This window comes from Schistocerca gregaria, chromosome 2, assembly GCF_023897955.1.
Source record: "Schistocerca gregaria isolate iqSchGreg1 chromosome 2, iqSchGreg1.2, whole genome shotgun sequence".
Lineage (NCBI taxonomy): Eukaryota > Metazoa > Arthropoda > Insecta > Orthoptera > Acrididae > Schistocerca > Schistocerca gregaria.
The window spans coordinates 928,077,716-928,097,968 of record NC_064921.1 but is presented as its reverse complement, the minus strand read 5'-3'; the positions used below and the strand labels follow the sequence as shown (position 1 = coordinate 928,097,968).

Here is a 20,253-nt window from a genome sequence, read left to right as displayed (position 1 = left end):
GAAAGTAGCATTGTGTTAGCTTCAATAATATATTTTGTATCATTAGATACTAATGTATTGCAAAAAATTTAACTGTTGATAGTAATAGTTTGAATACGAATGAATACAGCTTGTTTTGTGGTTAAAGGTAACATGCTACAGTGTAATAAATAAATATTTTGTAATATGTCACCGATCGTTAAGTCCAAAGCACATGAGAAATAAACGAAAGAACAAGCGATCAGACCTCCACATGGCCTGTAAACTGACTGGTCTACAGTGCCCAACAACGACGTCAAGGCTCGGCCAAATGCTCGTTCGTAGGACATTTCGGGCTTCATTGGGGTGCTTTTGCGGATATGATCGACAAAATTAAATGATGTCATGGAACATGATAACTATATTCTCGTAGGAAATGTAGTTACAAAATTGTAAGTAAGGCATCACAAGAACTATAAAATTTACTGGAAACAAAAGAAAAGTTGTGTTAAACTGGGACCCAAACCCACATTTTCCGCTTTACACGAGCAGTGACATTAATAACTTCGGGTATCCGAGCACGCTTCACGAACAGACCTAACTTCAATATGTCCCATGTCTGCCTCCCATAGAGCCTGCACAATTATGTGAACTAACGCACAGGGAGAGAGCTACTTAGTTTTTTCATCAGGTTTCCTCGTTTCTGCATGAAATACCTTAGTGAAGTGTCCGTTCACTGCTCGTCAGCACCTGTTGCTTTGGCGCTTTGGGGCACTGGTTAAGACAATGAATTTATATTCAAATACCTATTCTTCCATTCAACACTATTGTAGTCGCAGGACTCGAAACCATATTTTCCGCTTATCGCGAGTACCCGCCCCAACATCGGACATCTGAGTACGACTCTAGGTCTCACTCAAACTTTCACTGCCACTAAAGTTCCCATCTATGATTTCCGAGTGAGGCATATACGCTCATATTGCACCGCAGGTTTACTCGTAAAAGTCTATTGCGAACCTAGCTAAATCCTCTGCACTGATACATTATTAAATCAGTCTAAACAAGTGCTCTCAGCACTATGGGACTTAACATCTGAGGTCATCAGTCCCCTAGAACTTAGAACTACTTAAACCTAAGGATATCACACACATCCATGCCCTAGGCAGGATTCGAACCTGCGACCGTAGCGGTCGCGCGGTTACAGACTGAAGCGCCTAGAACCGCTAGGCCACACCGGCTGGCTCACTACACCAAAATAACTAACTGGAAACACTACAGGTATCTTAGCAACTTTCAGAAAGAATCCGAGATTGGACCACTGGAGCAGAAAACGCTACGGTTAACATAACATACCCCACATGCATCTAGATAATAGTAACTTCAGCCAGTAACCGCCTCTACAACAGGAAAGGAGGTACACCACCTGACAAGAAAAAATGAAACACCCGCAAGGGGTCTGATAAGATATGTGATGTTCTTTCATTGATTACAAAATCGACTCAGACTCACAAAGAACTTGACAGTGTGAGCCCACTTATCAGTAAGAGGTTGCATCCTTTCTCGCATGGATGCATGCATTGATTCTATTGGCAGCGTGTCATAAAGCTGCTGTATCTTCTCCTAGACAACGTGGGACAAACACTTTATAACTCCACCTCACTATCCTGGATACTGGGCCTGGGACGGGGTTGATGTCCGATCTGGCCCCAAACATTTTCTATCGCGGACAAAGCTGGGGATCTTGCTGGCCACAGGGGTACCCCAACATCATCCACACAGAATTAGATTTTCACTCTGCAGCGGAGTGTGCGCTGATATGAAACTTCCTGGCAGATTAAAACTGTGTGCCCGACCGAGACTCGAACTCGGGACCTTTGCCTTTCGCGGGCAAGTGCTCTACCAACTGAGCTACCGAAGCACGACTCACGCCCGGTACTCACAGCTTTACTTCTGCCAGTATCCGTCTCCTACCTTCCAAACTTTACAGAAGCTCTTCTGCGAGCCATGCAGAACTAGCACTCCTGAAAGAAAGGATACTGTGGAGACATGGCTTAGCCACAGCCTGGGGGATGTTTCCAGAATGAGATTTTTACTCTGCAGCGGAGTGTGCTCTGATATGAAACTTCCTGGCAGATTAAAACTGTGTGCCCGACCGAGACTCGAACTCGGGACCTTTGCCTTTCGCGGGCAAGTGCTCTACCAACTGAGCTACCGAAGCACGACTCACGGCCGGTACTGTGGTCCCGAGTTCGAGTCTCGGTCGGGCACACAGTTTTAATCTGCCAGGAAGTTTCATATCAGCGCACACTCCGCTGCAGAGTGAAAATCTCATTCTGGAAACATCCCCCAGGCTGTGGCTAGGCCATGTCTCCACAGTATCCTTTCTTTCAGGAGTGCTAGTTCTGCATGGCTCGCAGAAGAGCTTCTGTAAAGTTTGGAAGGTAGGAGACGGATACTGGCAGAAGTAAAGCTGTGAGTACCGGGCGTGAGTCGTGCTTCGGTAGCTCAGTTGGTAGAGCACTTGCCCGCGAAAGGCAAAGGTCCCGAGTTCGAGTCTCGGTCGGGCACACAGTTTTAATCTGCCAGGAAGTTTCATATCAGCGCACACTCCGCTGCAGAGTGAAAATCTCATACTGGAAACATCCCCCAGGCTGTGGCTAAGCCATGTCTCCACAGTATCCTTTCTTTCAGGAGTGCTAGTTCTGCATGGCTCGCAGAAGAGCTTCTGTAAAGTTTGGAAGGTAGGAGACGGATACTGGCAGAAGTAAAGCTGTGAGTACCGGCCGTGAGTCGTGCTTCGGTAGCTCAGTTGGTAGAGCACTTGCCCGCGAAAGGCAAAGGTCCCGAGTTCGAGTCTCGGTCGGGCACACAGTTTTAATCTGCCAGGAAGTTTCATATCAGCGCACACTCCGCTGCAGAGTGAAAATCTCATTCTGGAAACATCCCCCAGGCTGTGGCTAAGCCATGTCTCCACAGTATCCTTTCTTTCAGGAGTGCTAGTTCTGCATGGCTCGCAGAAGAGCTTCTGTAAAGTTTGGAAGGTAGGAGACGGATACTGGCAGAAGTAAAGCTGTGAGTACCGGCCGTGAGTCGTGCTTCGGTAGCTCAGTTGATAGAGCACTTGCCCGCGAAAGGCAAAGGTCCCGAGTTCGAGTCTCGGTCGGGCACACAGTTTTAATCTGCCAGGAAGTTTCATCATCCAGACAGTTTGTAGAGACACGTGTCATGTGTGGAAGAGCACTGCCCTGTTGAAAAATATTGATTTGTGGTGTTAACGGCAGCCTACGCGTGGGATGGTGATTCCCTAGTCCGGCTGCGGCTAGGCTCCCATCAGATAGTGCGGAATGACACAGAATGTTGAAAGGGTCCAGTACTTGTTTTCATATGGCAGGCGCAGATATAAGTGTTAAAATGCACCTTGAGCACAAAACGATGATCGTGCCCTCTGGTGGTCAGACGTGGTCGACTGGAACCTTGAAGACCAATCTGCCGGCCCTCACGTTTCCATACAGTCAAACATCAGGTCACCGTTACATGCGAACGTCCCAAAATCCAGGATATTGCACGACTGGACCAGCTGGCCTAATGGAGGTCCCTGATTTAACCTCCATTCAAACTGTCAGATGCTATCAAGGCTGTCTCACATTACTACGCTGCGTCTCCTTGTCCTTGACAGGGATCACTCAACACCTGACTTTTTCACACACCTTATATTATATATCCTACCCGGCCCAGAAACAACAATAAACACGAAAAATTTTCACACCACCGATGGTATGTACGTTTACGAAGTTACATTGATGTGCGACTACGTCTTCTGGTTGTTTCTTTGTTTTTATTATTTGAGTGGCCGTTGGTGGGGAGGCTTGCATGTCTCATCGATACAGATAGCCGTGCCGTAGGTGCAACCACAACGGATGGGTATCTGTTGAGAGGCCAGGAAAACGAGTAGTTCCTGAAGAGGGGCAGTAGCCTTTTCAGTAGTTGCAGGGGCAACCGTCTGGATGACTGCTTGATGTGGCGTCGTAACATCAATCACAACGGCCTTGCTGTGCTGGTACTGCGAACGGCTGAAAGCAAAGGCAAACTACAGCTGTAATTTTTCCCCACGGCATGAAACTTTACTGTATGGCTAAATGGTGATAGCTTCCTTTTGAATAAAATATTCTGGAGGTAAAATAGTCCCCCATTCGGATCTCCGGGCGGGGGCTACTCAGGAGGAAGTAATTATCGGGAGAAACGAAAGTGGCATGGAACTGATTCGAGCGTGGAACGTCAGATTCCTGAAGCGGGCAGACAGGTTAGAAAATTTAAAAAGGGAAACGGATAGGTTGAATGTAGGTGCAGTGGAATTAGTGAATTTTGATGGCAGGTGGAACACGAGTTCTGGTCAGGTGAAGCGTCATAGACACATAATCAAATAATGAGTAAGTTTAATATTGAATAAAAAATGGAACGCGGATAACCTACTACTAACAGCATAGTGAGCGCATTATTTTAGCCAAGATAGACACGAAGCCCACGCCTACCGCAGTGGTACAAGTTTATATGCCAACTAGTTCCGCAGATGATGAAGAGACTGAAGAAATGTAGATGAGATAAAAGAAGTTATCCAGATAATTAAGGGAGACGAAAAATGTATAGTCATGGGGAACTGGAATTCGATAGTAGGAAAAGGAAGAGAAGGAAAATTAGTAAGTTAATATGTACTGGGGGTAAGGAATGAAAGAGGAAGCCACCTGTTAGAATTTTGCAGAGCATAAATTAATCATAGCTAACACTTGGCGTTAGAATAATGAAAGAAGGTTGTATACGTGGAAGAGGTGTAGAGACACTGGAAGGTTTCACAGAGGTTATATAACGGTAACACAGAGATTTAGGAACCAGTTTTTAAATTGTAAGATATTTCTTGGGGTAGATGTAGACTCGGACCACAATTTATTCGTTATGAACTGTACATTAAAATTGAAGAAACTGCAAAAGGGTAGGAATTTAAGGAGCTGGTATCTAGATAAATTGAAAGAACCAGAGTTGTAGAGTGGTTCAGAGGGAGCATTTAAGGAACGATCGACAAGAACAGGGAAAAGAAATACAGTGGAAGAAGAATGGGTAGCTTTCAGAGATGAAATAGTGAAGGCAGCGGAGGATCAAGTTAGTAAAAGACGAAAGCTAGCAGAAATCCTTGGGTAACAGAAGGGATATTGAATTTAATTGATGAACGGCGAAAATTTAAAAATGCGGTAAGTGAACCAGGTGAAAAGGAATACAAACGTCTCAAAAATGAGATCGACAAGAAGTGCAAAATGGCTAAGCAGCAATGGCTAGAGGACAAATGTAAGGATTTCGAAGCATACATCATTAAGGATAAGATAGATACTGCCTATGGGAAGATCAAAGAGACCTTTGGAGAAAAGAGAACCACCTGTATGAATATCAAGAGCTCAGATGGAAAACCAGTCCTAAGCAAAGAAGGGAAAGCAGAAAGATGGAAGGAGTATACCTATAAGGGTCTATACGAGGGCAATACACTTGAGGGCAGTATTATGGAAATAGAAGAGGACGTAGATGAAGATGAGATGGGAGATATGATACTCCGTTAAGAATTTATAGAGCACTGAAATACCTAAGTCGAAACAAGGCTCCGGGAGTAGACAGCATTCCATTACAACTACTGATATCCTTGGATGAGCCAGTCCTGACTAAACTCTTCCATCTGGTGGGCAAGATGTATGAGACAGGCGAAATACCCTCAGACTTCGAGAAGAATGTAATAATTCCAATCTCAAAGGAAGTGGGTGTTGACATGTGTGAAAACTACCGAACTATCAGTTTAATAAGTCACGGTTGCAAAATACTAACTCGAATTCTTTACGGACGAATTGAAAAACTGGTTGAAACCAACCTCGGTGAAGATCAGTTTGGATTTCCTAGAAATGTAGGAACGCGCGAGGCTTATGACCATAGCAGTTTTGCGCCTTAAAACCATAACAAAATAGGCAATGCTGACCCTATGACTTATATTAGAAGCTAGGTTAACGATAGGCAAACCTACGTTTCTAGCATTTGTAGACTTAGAGAAAGCTTTTGACATCGTTGATTGGAACATTCTCTTTCAAATTCTGAATTTGGCAGGGGTAAAATACAGGGAGCTAAAGGCTATTTGCAATTTGTACAGAAACCAGACGGCAGTTATGAGAGTGGAAGTAGTGATGGGAAGGGAGTGAGACAGGGTTGTAGTCTATCCCCGATTTCATTCAATCTGTATATTGGGCAAGCGGTATAGGTAACAAAAGAAAAAACTGGAGTGGGAATTAAGACCCGAGAAGAAGAAATAAAAACTTTGAGGTTTGCCGACGACATTGTATGTCTGCCTGAGACAGCAAAGGACCTGGAACAGCAGGTGAACGGAATAGACAGTGTCTTGAAAGGAGGATTTAAGATGAACATCAACAAAGAAAAACGAGGGTAATGGAATGTAGGTGAATTAAATAAGGTGATGCTGAGGGAATTAGATTAGGAAATGAGACGCTTAAAGTAGTAAGTCAGTTTTGCTATTTGGAAGAAAAGTAAGTGATTATGATCGAAGTACAGATGATGTAAAATGTAGACAAGGAAAGCGTTTCTGAAGAATAGAAATTTGTTAATATCCAGTGTAGATTTAAGCTTCAGGAAGTCGTTTCTTAAAGTATTTGTATAGAGTGTATCCATGTATGGAAGTGAAACATGGAGATAAATGGTTTAGATAGGAAGACAATAGAAGCTTTCGAAATATGGTGCTACAGAAAAATGCTGAAGATTTGTTGGATAGATAACGTAACTAATAACGAGGTACTGAATAGAATTGGGGGAAAGAGGAGTTTGTGGCACAACTTGACTAGAAGAAGGGGCCGGTTAGTAGGACTCGTTCCGAGGCATCAAGGAATCACAAATTTAGTATTGGAGGGCAGCGTGGAGGGTAAAAATCGTAGAAAGAGACCAAGAGATAAATACGCTAAGCAGATTCAGAAGGATTTAGATTGCGGTAGTTATTCGGAGATGAAGGTGCTTACTCAAGACATAGTAGCATGGAGAGCTGCATCATCAACAACAACAACAACCTATTCTCCATCTCTGATTTGCGTTTTCTGTTGTTTCTACAAAACACTGGAGGCGAATGCAGTGATAGTTCCTCAAACAAGTCACTACCGTCACTGTTCTTTATCTTTCTGCAAATGAACTACTGTCCCGCCTCTCAGGACTCGACGATGACGAGACGGTAAACTCGAACTCTCCATTTCTCTTCTTTTTGCTATTACTGGCGACACTTATTTAATTAATTCTGCTTTGAAAATATACTTTTGTCCACAGTTTACCATCTTTTATAGCTCTACACATCTGCAAGAAAGTACTGACTCTGATACCAGCTTGACGTGTGAGCACGCGTCTTTCTTTTTTCTGATTTGGTAGTGATACGCTGCACTCCAGTTTTATAAGAAGCAGCTCTTTCCCGTCTTATTAAATCTAGGTCATCAGCCTCTGTTAGATGATGTGAAGATATATTCACTTCCACTCATACCATGTGATGAGCCAGAACATTATGACCACTATCCGCCGCGGAATTGTCCACCCATTTAGCTTAGTGGCCTGCGCATCTGACTGCAATGTAGTGGGCCTGGGTTCGATATCCGGCAGAGTCGGAGAAATTCTCTGCTCGGGGAGTGGGTGTTGTGTTGTCCTCGTCACCATTTCATCGTCATCGACACGCTAGTCGCCCAGTGTGGAGTCAACTGAAAGACTTGCAATTCGGCGGCCGAAATTCCCTAGGTGGGGACACCAGGTTGTCAGTGCCATACGATCATTTCATTTCACCGCGGAACTGAATGCCACACGATAGTGTTGCGGGCACGTTAGGCAGCAAGACAAGTATGTAAACGGAAAAGAGGTGAATGGGGTATCAGGCTAGCGACAATACGGGACCCAAAGGGGAAAAATCCAGTGATGTAGGCGATTTTGACAAAGGGCAGAATGTTATGGCCCAGCGGGGAAAGGCGAAACTGGTTTGCTGTACTCGTGCTACTGTCGTGAGAATGTATGGAAAGTGGCTGAGACAGCGAGTAGGCGACACGATATTGGACGTCCACCCCTCAAAACAGAACGTGGGCATCGGAGGAAAGCCCGCTCTTAAAGTAGGATAGGCTGCGATTTGTGGCACTTCTGACGACAGGGTACAATGTTAATGCAGCCACAACGGTTTCGGAGTACAGGGTTATCTGCAATTTGTTGAAGTTGGGACTCTGTAGCAGAAGACGCCTACGTGCTCCCCTGCTGACTCAAGAACGTCACGGGGTTATCGAGACTGGACGGTGGATCAATGGAAACATGTCGCCTGGTCCCATGAATCAATATTTCTTATTACACCAGGTGGATTGTTGTATCCAGATACGCCGTCATCCAGACGACGGATACGCGAAACATGCACCACGAAACGGACACAGACCGATGGGGCCAGTATTATGCTATGAGGGACATTCACCTGAACATCCATGGGACCTGTGGTAGCACCCCCGAAGGCACCATGACTGCTGTGGACTAAATTAACGTTATTGCGGACCACCAGCATCGCATTTTCCAGTAGGATAATTGTCTGTGTCACAAAACTGGAATTTTGCTACAATATCTTGAAAAACATGATAGTAAATTCACGTTGATGTCTTGGCCACCAGGGACGGTGTGAGGTGTGCATAGACATCTGGTCTCACTTATCTGCGGAAATATACCAAGGATTTGTCAAATGAATACCACGCAGAATTGCTGTAGTATTGTGTTCTGTTGGAATTGTGTGAACAATATAATTCGTGTGTGACGGCGTAAAGTGCACTGCGTAAAATAGACCTCTTTGGCATTGTCTAACACTCTTTGTGTGCGCTGTTGTGTTCGCTGTAAATTTTTTTGTTCTTGAATGTGCAAATATAGTTATTAGTAAAATGTCCTTTTTTTCTCCTTAATACTTATTCAGCTGCGCAAATCCCAACAGGTTATGGGCCCAGACTGCATTTGGAATAAGTATATCAATAAAATAGTAGGGAGAAAGTATTGGAAAAGTTCCAATTTATGTGAAATGCGAGTTATCCTTACGAGACGATCGCAGTTTTTTTACACATTATTTTTCGGTGTTCTTTACGGCAATAGAAAGCAAGTTACCGTTAAGAATGAGTGCGGCACAAATTCCACAGAATGAAAGACTTATAGGTCGCGAAAACTATGCAACCTGGAAGTTCGCAGTAGAAGCGTATTTACGTTTAGACGACCTAAGGGACATGGTAGATGGGACAATGAAATCCACAGATCAGAATTAATTAAGTAAGGATAGGAAAGCAAAATCAAAATTTATATAACTGATTGATTCGGTGAATTATGTTCACGTTGAAAACTCTGCTACAGCGAAAGAAGTCTGGGACAATTTACGAAGTGCATTCGAGGATGGTGGTTTTACGAGAAAAGTAGGATTATTACGCAAGTTAATTACCACTCGCATGGACAAATGTAAGAGTGTAGACGAATACGTTAACAAAATAATAACCACGTCGAACCGACTGAGAAACATCAGATTCGAGATCGCTGACGAATGGATAGGAACATTGCTGATGGCAGGACTGCCCGAAAGGTATGCACCTATGATTATGGGACTTGAAAGCTCTGGTATACCAATCACAGGCGACAGTGTTAAGGTGAAAACCCTACAGGACGTAAAGAGTACTCCCAGCTGTTGTACATTGGAGAAGGAAGGTGCGTCTGCTCTCTACTCAAAAAACAAAAAGAAGATATCGGTGAGGTGCTATAAATGTCAGAATATGGGACATATTGCGTCTCAGTGCAAATAAAAAGTAAGCCCAAGATCAGACACTCAGCAATAGAGATATGTTACTGATAGCCCAGAGAGAAGGACCAATAACAAAGGTAAGGCACTCTCATGTTTTTATTCTTTTGGTGGGATGAGTAATCGTGATATGGAATGAATTTTATGCTCAGGGCACATGTGCATATTGTTAAAGATAAATCGCTTCTTTACGACATCAAAGATAAGACTCATATGGGAATATCTACTGTTGATGGCAACAAGCTCCAGTGTCACCTGGCTGGGAAACTAGATCTACATGTAAGTGTAAATGGTGAATCAGATATGGTTACAGCACACAATGTTCATTATGTGAAAAATGTGCCTGTAGGGGAAATTGTCAAGAAAGGAAATACAGTCACTTTTGACATGCAGGGTGCAAGAGTAATCAGTGAAAGTGGTGAAGTTATAGCTACAGCAAGTAACGAAAGGGGTATTTTTAAGTTGGATACCATTGACAGTAAACATAAAAATGTTAGTGATTCAGTATATTCAGCAGAAGGTTTATTATGGCACAGGAGGCTTGCACATCTAAATAGAAAGAGTATGTCTATAATAAAGGATATGGTAAAGGGAATACAGAATTTTAGTGTGTCCAAGGATCCTTGTGAGACATGTATATAGGGAAAACAAGCAAGGTTACCCTTCAACACTAGTAAGAGTAAATCCACAGAAGTCTTACAGTTAATCCACACAGATGTATGTGGCCCGATGGAGTGTGAATCCATAGGTGGGAGTAATTATTTTTTTACGTTTATTGATGATTACTCACGATATACTCATGTTTATTTTCTTAGTTCTAAAGACCAAGTGAGTGATATCTTTGAGGAATATTGCAATGTGGTTGAAAGGTGGACGGGAAAGAAATCAAGATCATCAGGTCTGATAATGGGAGAGAATATATTAACCTGAAATTGAAGAAACTTCTGGCAGAAAAGGAAATTAGGCGTCAAACCACCATAAGGTACAGCCCATCTCAAAATGGGGTTGCTGAGAGGGCTAATAGGACCATTGTTGAGAAAGCAAGGAGCATGATGACTGACGCTGAATTATCCAAAGATTTTTGAAGAGGCAGTGTCAACAGCTGTATATTTGAACAATAGATCACCTACAAAAGCATTAAAGAATAGAACCCCTTATGAGATATGGATAGGAAAGAAACCTGATCTAAGCAATATAAGGGTTTTTGGGTGTGATGCAATGGCACGTATTCCAAAACAGCTAAGAGGAAAATGGGATCCGAAGGCTAAAAAGTATATTTTTGTAGGCTATTGTGAAAATTCAAAGGGCTACCGATTAATGGATCCATTGACAAAAAAGATTGTCACAAGTAGAGATGTAATATTCTTTGAAAATAGAAAGGACTCTAAAGAGAGCAAAACCACTAAGTCAACTGCACCTAGTTCAGAAGGTGAATCCTTGTGTGAGGAACTAGAAAGTGAAGAAGAGGAAGACGACAGCCAAGGACAAATGGATACAATTTATGATGACAATGAGTTAGAGGATGAAAAAAATGAAGAAAACAATGTAAGGCGTTCTTCTCGTGTACCAAAACCGAAGGAATATCCGGATTTTGAGATGTATACAGCACAGTCTTTTAATGATGAGCCAAGCACAGCAGAAGAAGCAATGAGTGGCCCAAACTCTCAAAAATGGAAAGAAGCGATGAAGAGAGAATTAGAATCTTTATATCAGAACGAAACCTTTGAATGGGTAGATATGCCAGGAGATAAGAAACCACTGCAGGCAAGATGGGTATTCAATTTGAAGAACCCTGAAAGCTCATGACCAAAATACAAAGCAAGGCTTGTGGTTGAAGGATATTCACAAAAACAAGGGGTAGATTACGAAGAAACTTTTTCATCTGTAGTCAAGTATGCATCATTGAGATGTGTAATGTGACAAGAATGTTCCTTATTTAGAAGCAGTAGGGAGTCTGTTATATTTGTCTCAAACGTCACGACCCGACATTGCTTTTGCCACCAATCAGTGAGCACATATTGCAGAGACCCACAGCAAAAGCACTGGAAAGCTGTAAAGAGGATATTCCGATACCTAAAAGGAAACTCAAACTATGAGTTAAAATACCATAGAGATGGTAACGCAAAACTAGAGGGATATAGCGATGAGGACTGGGGGAGTGAATTGGGAGACAGATACTCCACCACTGGCTGCTGTTTTAAATTAATGGGGGGCCTCACATCATGGTCCTGTCAAAAGCAAAAAACAGTTGCATTGAGCACCGTAGAGGCCGAGTATATGGCACTATCTTACACCACACAGGAAGCATTATGGCTACGAACATTAATAAGTGAAATAGAGCCCAATTTAATTGAGGAACCTACAATCATCTTCTGTGACAATAAGGGAGCCATAAGCCTAGCTAGAAGTAGGGGAAAAAACACACACACACACACATTCACTCAAGCTTGCCTATTTCTTGTGCGTGTCTGAGACTCACAATCAGTGTCGCCTCTATATGGTGAGTAGCAGTCTGTCCTTTTCATACTATTTTTGTCCTTCCATCCTGAACTTTCCATTCTTCAAATTAAGTATATGTTTTTTATAATTCCACCTTTGTCATTATATATCTGTACAGGATGTAACTGATTAAAGTGCAGATATTTCTGTTGGTGACTGAGGACGGTGTACTGAACATCATTACATCAATATTTCCGTTATTGGCAGACTAATAAATATATGTGTAACAAGTCGTATGTTTTTAGTGCAGCAAGCACCTCCACATGGGCGTGGGACAAAAAGGCCATTAATTTTTATTTTACCCTGGGCAGCAGCTTGGGTGGCGAAGAGTGGACGCGTGGACGCAAAACGGGGTAGTCTATACTGACAGTAAAGTCTTTGACGTCTTTTTGGAAAGACTCTTCGATACAGCGAATAAACCACCAACAAACTGATAAGTGCACATATTAAGTTACCCGTTACACCCTGTATACTTTATGGATTTCGGCTTACTTCACTCGGTTATACACAACCATGACTTCATAGCTCTGGCATTCACGGTGGTTTATATTATGTCCTATTCTGTAGCCCAGTACCTCTGCTTCGTTTACTTTGTCCATTTGATTTACCTTGAAAAATGCTAAATGCTACATGCCTCTCGTAGTTTTGCTATGCTAAACGTTATTGGTTTTTTTCTCCCGTGCCTTCATCCTTTCAGTCACTTTTTTTATTTCCTTGGAAATGACTGTATCTAGTTTATATCGCTAACTTTTCTGTTTACAGCCGCGCAGTATTAGCCTAGCGGTAGCCGCCACGGTAGCTCAGCGTGTTCGGTCAGAGAGCTGGTTGGCCTCTGTAATAAAAAAAACTGAGTGGAAGGATCAACAAACGATCTTGACCGGATGTCACGTCACGTCCGCAACGACCAAACACAACGATCAACAACGAACAAAACGCAAAAGAAAGCGGTCTAGGCCCTGCAGTCACAGACTGTGCGGCTGATCCCGGCGGAGGTTCGAGTCCTCCCTCGGGGATGGGTGTGTGTGTTTGCCCTTAGGATAATTTAGGTTAAGTAGTGTGTAGGCTTAGGGACTGATGACTTTAACAGTTAAGTCCCAAAAGATTTCACACACATTTGAACATTTTTCTGTTTACTGTTCAGGAAATACCTTTAAGAAACTTATAAGAAATTTTCAAATTCGTTACGAAACATTTTACTTTTTCTTTTGCTCTGTTGCAGGAGACATTAAGCCCATTGAACAGCCAATTTCGCTGGAAGACGCCCCGTGTGAGAAGCCACCACCACGAGAGCTACCGCCTTATAACGGTTATGGATCTTACGAAGATTCTGCTGGAAATTGCCGTACTGTCTTGCCGACTCCACCAAGACGAGACTTCGTCAAGTTCCTGCACAAAGACAGGTCCTGACACGAGTGTAACTAATGAAGAAAAACTACCGACTGTTTTGGCATTGCTGCCGTTGTATATATACACTCCTGGAAATGGAAAAAAGAACACATTGACACCGGTGTGTCAGACCCACCATACTTGCTCCGGACACTGCGAGAGGGCTGTACAAGCAATGATCACACGCACGGCACAGCGGACACACCAGGAACCGCGGTGTTGGCCGTTGAATGGCGCTAGCTGCGCAGCATTTGTGCACCGCCGCCGTCAGTGTCAGCCAGTTTGCCATGGCATACGGAGCTCCATCGCAGTCTTTAACACTGGTAGCATGCCGCGACAGCGTGGACGTGAACCGTACGTGCAGTTGACGGACTTTGAGCGAGGGCGTATAGTGGGCATGCGGGAGGCCGGGTGGACGTACCGCCGAATTTCTCAACACGTGGGGCGTGAGGTCTCCACAGTACATCGATGTTGTCGCCAGTGGTCAGCGGAAGGTGCACGTGCCCGTCGACCTGCGACCGGACCGCAGCGACGCACGGATGCACGCCAAGACCGTAGGATCCTACGCAGTGCCGTAGGGGACCGCACCGCCACTTCCCAGCAAATTAGGGACACTGTTGCTCGTGGGGTATCGGCGAGGACCATTCGCAACCGTCTACATGAAGCTGGGCTACGGTCCCGCACACCGTTAGGCCGTCTTCCGCTCACACCCCAACATCGTGCAGCTCGCCTCCAGTGGTGTCGCGACAGGCGTGAATGGAGGGACGAATGGAGACGTGTCGTCTTCAGCGATGAGAGTCGCTTCTGCCTTGGTGCCAATGATGGTCGTATGCGTGTTTGGCGCCGTGCAGGTGAGCGCCACAATCAGGACCGCATACGACCGAGGCACACAGGGCCAACACCCTGCATCATGGTGTGGGGAGCGATCTCCTACACTGGCCGTACACCTCTGGTGATCGTCGAGGGGACACTGAATAGTGCACGGTATATCCAAACCGTCATCGAACCCATCGTTCTACCATTCCTAGACCGGCAAGGAAACTTGCTGTTCCAACAGGACAATGCACGTCCGCATGTATCCCGTGCCACCCAACGTGCTCTAGAAGGTGTAAGTCAACTACCCTGGCCAGCAAGATCTCCGGATCTGTCCCCCATTGAGCATGTTTGGGGCTGGATGAAGCGTCGTCTCACGCGGTCTGCACGTCCAGCACGAACGCTGGTCCAACTGAGGCGCCAGGTGGAAATGGCATGGCAAGCCGTTCCACAGGACTACATCCAGCATCTCTACGATCGTCTCCATGGGAGAATAGCAGCCTGCATTGCTGCGAAAGGTGGATATACACTGTACTAGTGCCGACATTGTGCATGCTCTGTTGCCTGTGTCTATGTGCCTGTGGTTCTGTCAGTGTGATCATGTGATGTATCTGACCCCAGGAATGTGTCAATAAAGTTTCCCCTTCCTGGGACAATGAATTCACGGTGTTCTTATTTCAATTTCCAGGAGTGTAGAATGTCCCTTATAAGGGCAAAAACTGTTTTTCCCTTAAATTTATAACGCATCGCCATCAGGTATTTTCATACTTCAGTAGGAAATAACAGCTTCCTATCATGAAGGGAACCTTTGCCGACCAGGCTCTGAGTTTTGCGTGAAAGTGTGCATACCTTTCCTACTGTAAACTGGTGACTAAATTTTGAAATAGTGAGAGAAATGTGTAAATAACCATAAATATCAACATAATAACACTCATCTTTACTGGTATTAATTAAAAGCATAAAATAATTTTGGAGACTTCCGTTTGAAGTAATTTTTTACTGTGTGGATAGAGCTTTTCTGTGCTTTTACATACAAAGGTGAAAAAAATGTTTCTGGACATCCTCAAAGACGACCAATCCTTGATATTTTGCATTACTTTCACTCCTCTTTTTGTTGTATTATTTACACTTTTTTGTTTTATTTACACTTTCAGAGACAAAATTTTTCTTTAGTGAAGGGGGAACCTTCAGTCCGTCAGCAAGAGCTGAAACCGATTTTTCTCTTTCTCGACAGGAAGTCATCCAAAGATATTCCTGAAACCAAGAATAAAATATGTAAGCTTGGTTAAGGCAAGATTATGTATTGTAATTATTAATTACAATAACTCTTTCCCATATGAAGTGCTTGATAGTTTTTCCTTATTAAATATAGCTCTTCCCAAGATCAAAAATTTCTCACGTTCTAGTTCTGAAACCATTCTCATTTTCGTGTGTTTATCTGGAAGTGGTAAAGCAGGAATTTCATCAGACGTACCATACGTGTTGACAGAATTTACTCGAAACTGATTTTGAAACTGACTTCCCAATTTCCTCATGCTTCTTGAACGCTTTCAAGGCAAGCACAGACATTTATACGGTGCTCTTACTCACAAATTGCATCAAAGCTAGGGATTTATAGGATGACGCAATCAGTGAGGAAACATCTTGCAATACTCATCTTTCCTTTGCACTGATTAAAATGAAGTTGCAGAAAATATGTTCGTAGATTAAATGACCCTTGCACTTGCTTCGCTTGAAGAATAATGTATTTTAGTGGTGTAGTTTCAACGATATTAAAAGCAGTTTGATAATTTGACTGTAGTCATCTTTCACATTACGTATCCTCAGTGTGCCCCAGCAGAACTTAACGAGTTCGTTGATCTCTATATCCATTAATTGTATTTACTCAGAATCAGTGAATATGTGGATATAATCTGTATTAAAATTTCTAGTTCTCTTTAAAGTTTCTGAAAAGCAGAAAATGCGGGAAGCTAGTGACTTCATGAATTTCCACATGGGAGGCTATTCAAAACTAGTTCGTCAAGATGTTAGTGATACGCAAAGAGTAACAGAACTACTTTCAATTTTTGTTCTGCGATCGCACAATATCCTTAAAACGAGCTGAATTGAAAGCCTTTATGTAGCAGTACGTCATTTGTACCACGACCTTTAAAGTCCCAATTTTGTAGCACTTTAAAAATATAGAAAGCTTGCTATATTGCGGGGTAGCAACTAAAGTTAAAGTTTTCACTCATAAGAACACATTGGCAGAAAATCCTTTAAGTATGCAGTTCTGTGTACGAGTGCGTAAGCTGATCTAGATGCACTTGTTTTTTCTCGCCAACTCACCCTGTAGGCAAACAATTTGTTAGGCTCCTGTAGTGAATGGTTCTCGTTGTGCTATCAATGATAAGTGTAAACCTGCTATATAAAAACGAGCTCATCTAAATCTACTTATGCAGTTGCTCGCAGAATTACGGTCTTAGAAATTTTCCCGCCAGCGTATTTTTTTATGGGTGAAAACTTTAACTTTCGTTGCTTAATCTCCAAGTTGTTCTTTGTCTTTATAAGCAATAAGTTCTTCCTACGAGCTTCTTACGTCCATGCCAGGTAAAGCTATGCTGACTCAATGGATGGTCGCCATATCGCGAATATTATTCTGAAAATTTGTTTATTATAGCCTCATTGCTCCCTTCCAGATGAACTGACGAGTTGTTTGTAGAAAATTCTTCAATAGTGAGGCCTAATCCTTTCGTTACAACCTAAAAAATGTAAATATAATCTCTAATGCTCATCTGACAACTGTCTAAAACTGCAACTAACTTTGGCGTGACAAAAGTACTCCTGCCTCTCTTCGTAGAAGTTTAGGACGGTGTCGGCGTGGATTCATCGGAAAAATGCTCACTTACGTTAGCCTTCCGGTACAACTACTAGACATTTTACAGCACATTAGATTCTGCCTGCTACAGCATGAGCACTGCTTTGTCTAACAGGATTGTACCATGAGCGACACATGGTGTTCATGTTCACATATGGATATTACATACCAGTTTCTATTGTGGAACAGGCATTTCATTCCATGGAGTCCATAGCAGTAACTGCTTCTGATGTTACTTTAGAATAAGTGATATGCAAACATAGTCTCAGTGTTCACATATGTAACCTGGCTGATTCTGTCAGAGTGCATTACACATGACGACCTTTTATTCTGACATAATTTACAACATTTTCCCATTGGACTGCATAATAGACTATCCTGCTCGCACCAGTTGAGATGGCGTGTCCCGCGATTTGACCATCGTAAACTTGTTATGCAGACATATCGCAGATAGCGATACTGCAGATGGAATGATGGAGACCTTAAATGCCAAGTACACTATGTGATCAAAAGTATCCGGACACCCCCAAAAACATACCTTTTCATATCAGGTGCAATGTGCTACCACCTACTGCCAGGTACTCCATATCAGCGACCCCAGTAGTCATTAGACGTCGTGAGAGAGTAGAAAGGGGCGACCCGCGGAACTCGCGACTTCGAACGTAGGCAGGTGATTGGGTGTCACTTGCGTCATCCGCCTGTGCGCGAGGTTTTCGCACTCCTAAACATCCCTAGGTCCACTGTGCCCGCTGTGATAGTGAAGTGGAAACGCGGAGGGACACCTACAGCACAAAAGCGTACAGACCGATCTCGTCTGTTGACTTACAGAGACTGCCGACACTTGAAGAGGGTCATAATGTGCAACAGGCAGACATATATCCAGACCATCACACAGGAATTCCAAACTGCATCAGGATCCACTGCAAGTACTATGACAGTTAGGCGGGATGTGAAAAAACTTGGATTTCATGGTTGAGCGGCTGCTCATAAGCCACACATCACGCCGGTAAATGCCAAACGACGCCTCGCTTCGTGTAAGGAACGTAAAAAACGTTGGACGATTGAACAATGGAGAAACGTTGTGTGGAGTAACGAATCATGGTACACAATATGACGATCCGATGACATGGTGTGGGTATGGCGAATGCCCGGTGAACGTCATCTGACAGCATGTGTAGTGACAACTGTAAAATTCGAAGGCGCTGGTATTTTGGCGAGATCGTGTTTTTCATGCAGGGGACTTGCACCCCTTGTTAGTTTGCGTGGCACTACCACAGCACAGACCTACATTGATGTATTAAGCACCTTCTTGCTTCCCACTGTTGAAGAGCAATTCGGGGATGGCGACTGCATCTTTCAACACGATCGAGCCACCTGTTCATAATGAACAGCCTGTGGCGGAGTGGTTACATGACAATAACATCCCTGTAATGGACTTGCCTGCACAGAGTCTTGGCCTGAATCCTATAGAACACCTTTGGGATGTTTTGGAGCGCGACTTCGTGCCAGGCCACACCGATCGACATCGATACATCTCCTCAGTGCAGCACTGCGTGAAGAATGGACTGTCAGTCCCCAACGAATGCCTCCGAGAGTGGAAGTTGTCATCAAGCTAAGGGTGGGCCAACACAATATTGAATTCCAGCATTACCGATGGAGGGCGCCACGAACTTGTAAGACATTTTCATCCAGGTGTCCGGATACTTTTAATCACATAGTGTATCTATGGTTTATAAACAGATCGAGACACATACAAAACACATGTCCACATAAGTCTAAAGGTGACTGACTCAGAGATTGTTGCTACTCTGTAGCTGCAATGCTGTACAAACAACCTCCTCGTTGGAATACTCTCCGCCATGTCGTCACAGAGCCCCCCTCCCTCCCCCTCTCCTAACTGTGGAGTACAGAGCATAAGGAAGGGAGGGGTAGAGGAGGATACTGTGGCTCAACTTCGCACAGGTGTGTGCGACCACCCATGCTGTGGCTGGCTGCATACACTGATGCATGAATGAATCATTTCTCGCTTCAATAAAATCAATAAGCAGGTGGAACAGGCGTGGTCGATAGCGCCCAAAAGATGTGGTACTGCACGAGATAAAGTGGTAGCTGATGAGGTCGTCCAAAACGAGAATAACGATTGTGGTTGGAAAGTTGTGATGGCTGAAGTGAGGGTGCAATGGGGGCGATGCAATGGATGTGTTTGGCTCTTATGACGGAACTGGGGCTGGGGATGACATTTAGCTACAATGACTGCGAGAAACGCGTCTACAGAAAATATGAAAGTGACGGAATCCAGAACGACCTCCGAGGAGAGGCAGTGCTATTGGGAGTGTGCAATCATGGACATGTTGCACATCTTTTACTTCCAAGACTAGAAGGTCGTCAGGTAGTTTGTCTGAAATCTCCTCAGGTCGGAACTGATGTAAGTTCACTAACTCTGTAATTAGATTGTCGTTTAGGTTAACTGCAGAATACTTTGTACGTGATACTCCAAGGTGGGTTAGTGATGTCACGCAGGATCTACGTCAGTTTCAGTCTATTGAAAGTAACAGAGATCAATTTACCGTGCAGCAAACTGTCAACAGTACTGTTGTCCTGTCTAATTACTTTATAAGGTCCTGAGTAGAGTGTGTTTAATGTTGGTCGGACAGCATCAATGTGCAACATTACATGGTCACAGTCTTGGAGAGCTTTGTGACGGAAGATTTTTGGGGTCTATGTGCTTTTGGTGGCGGTATCTTTACGTGTGCATTATGTTCCCTGATTTTCCAGACAAGTTGCAGCAGTGTTTTGTCTGTAGGGAATTGCAGCATTCCATGAAAGAGTGAGGTTTTCTCCATAAAGAAGTTCACATGAAATGTATGGAGATAATCTTTATAAT

General features: G+C 43.7%; 1 protein-coding gene across 2 annotated transcripts in view; it reads left to right on the top strand.

Moving 5' to 3' along the window:
* The window catches only part of LOC126335356 (EF-hand domain-containing family member C2-like), a 245,877-nt gene that overhangs the window by 154,351 nt on the left and 71,273 nt on the right, over positions 1–20,253 (top strand). For both annotated transcript variants that reach the window (XM_049998543.1, XM_049998544.1), the window contains exon 7: positions 13,533–13,713. In XM_049998543.1, coding sequence (XP_049854500.1) covers positions 13,533–13,713 — 181 coding nt within the window. The remainder of the gene's footprint in view (positions 1–13,532; positions 13,714–20,253) is intronic.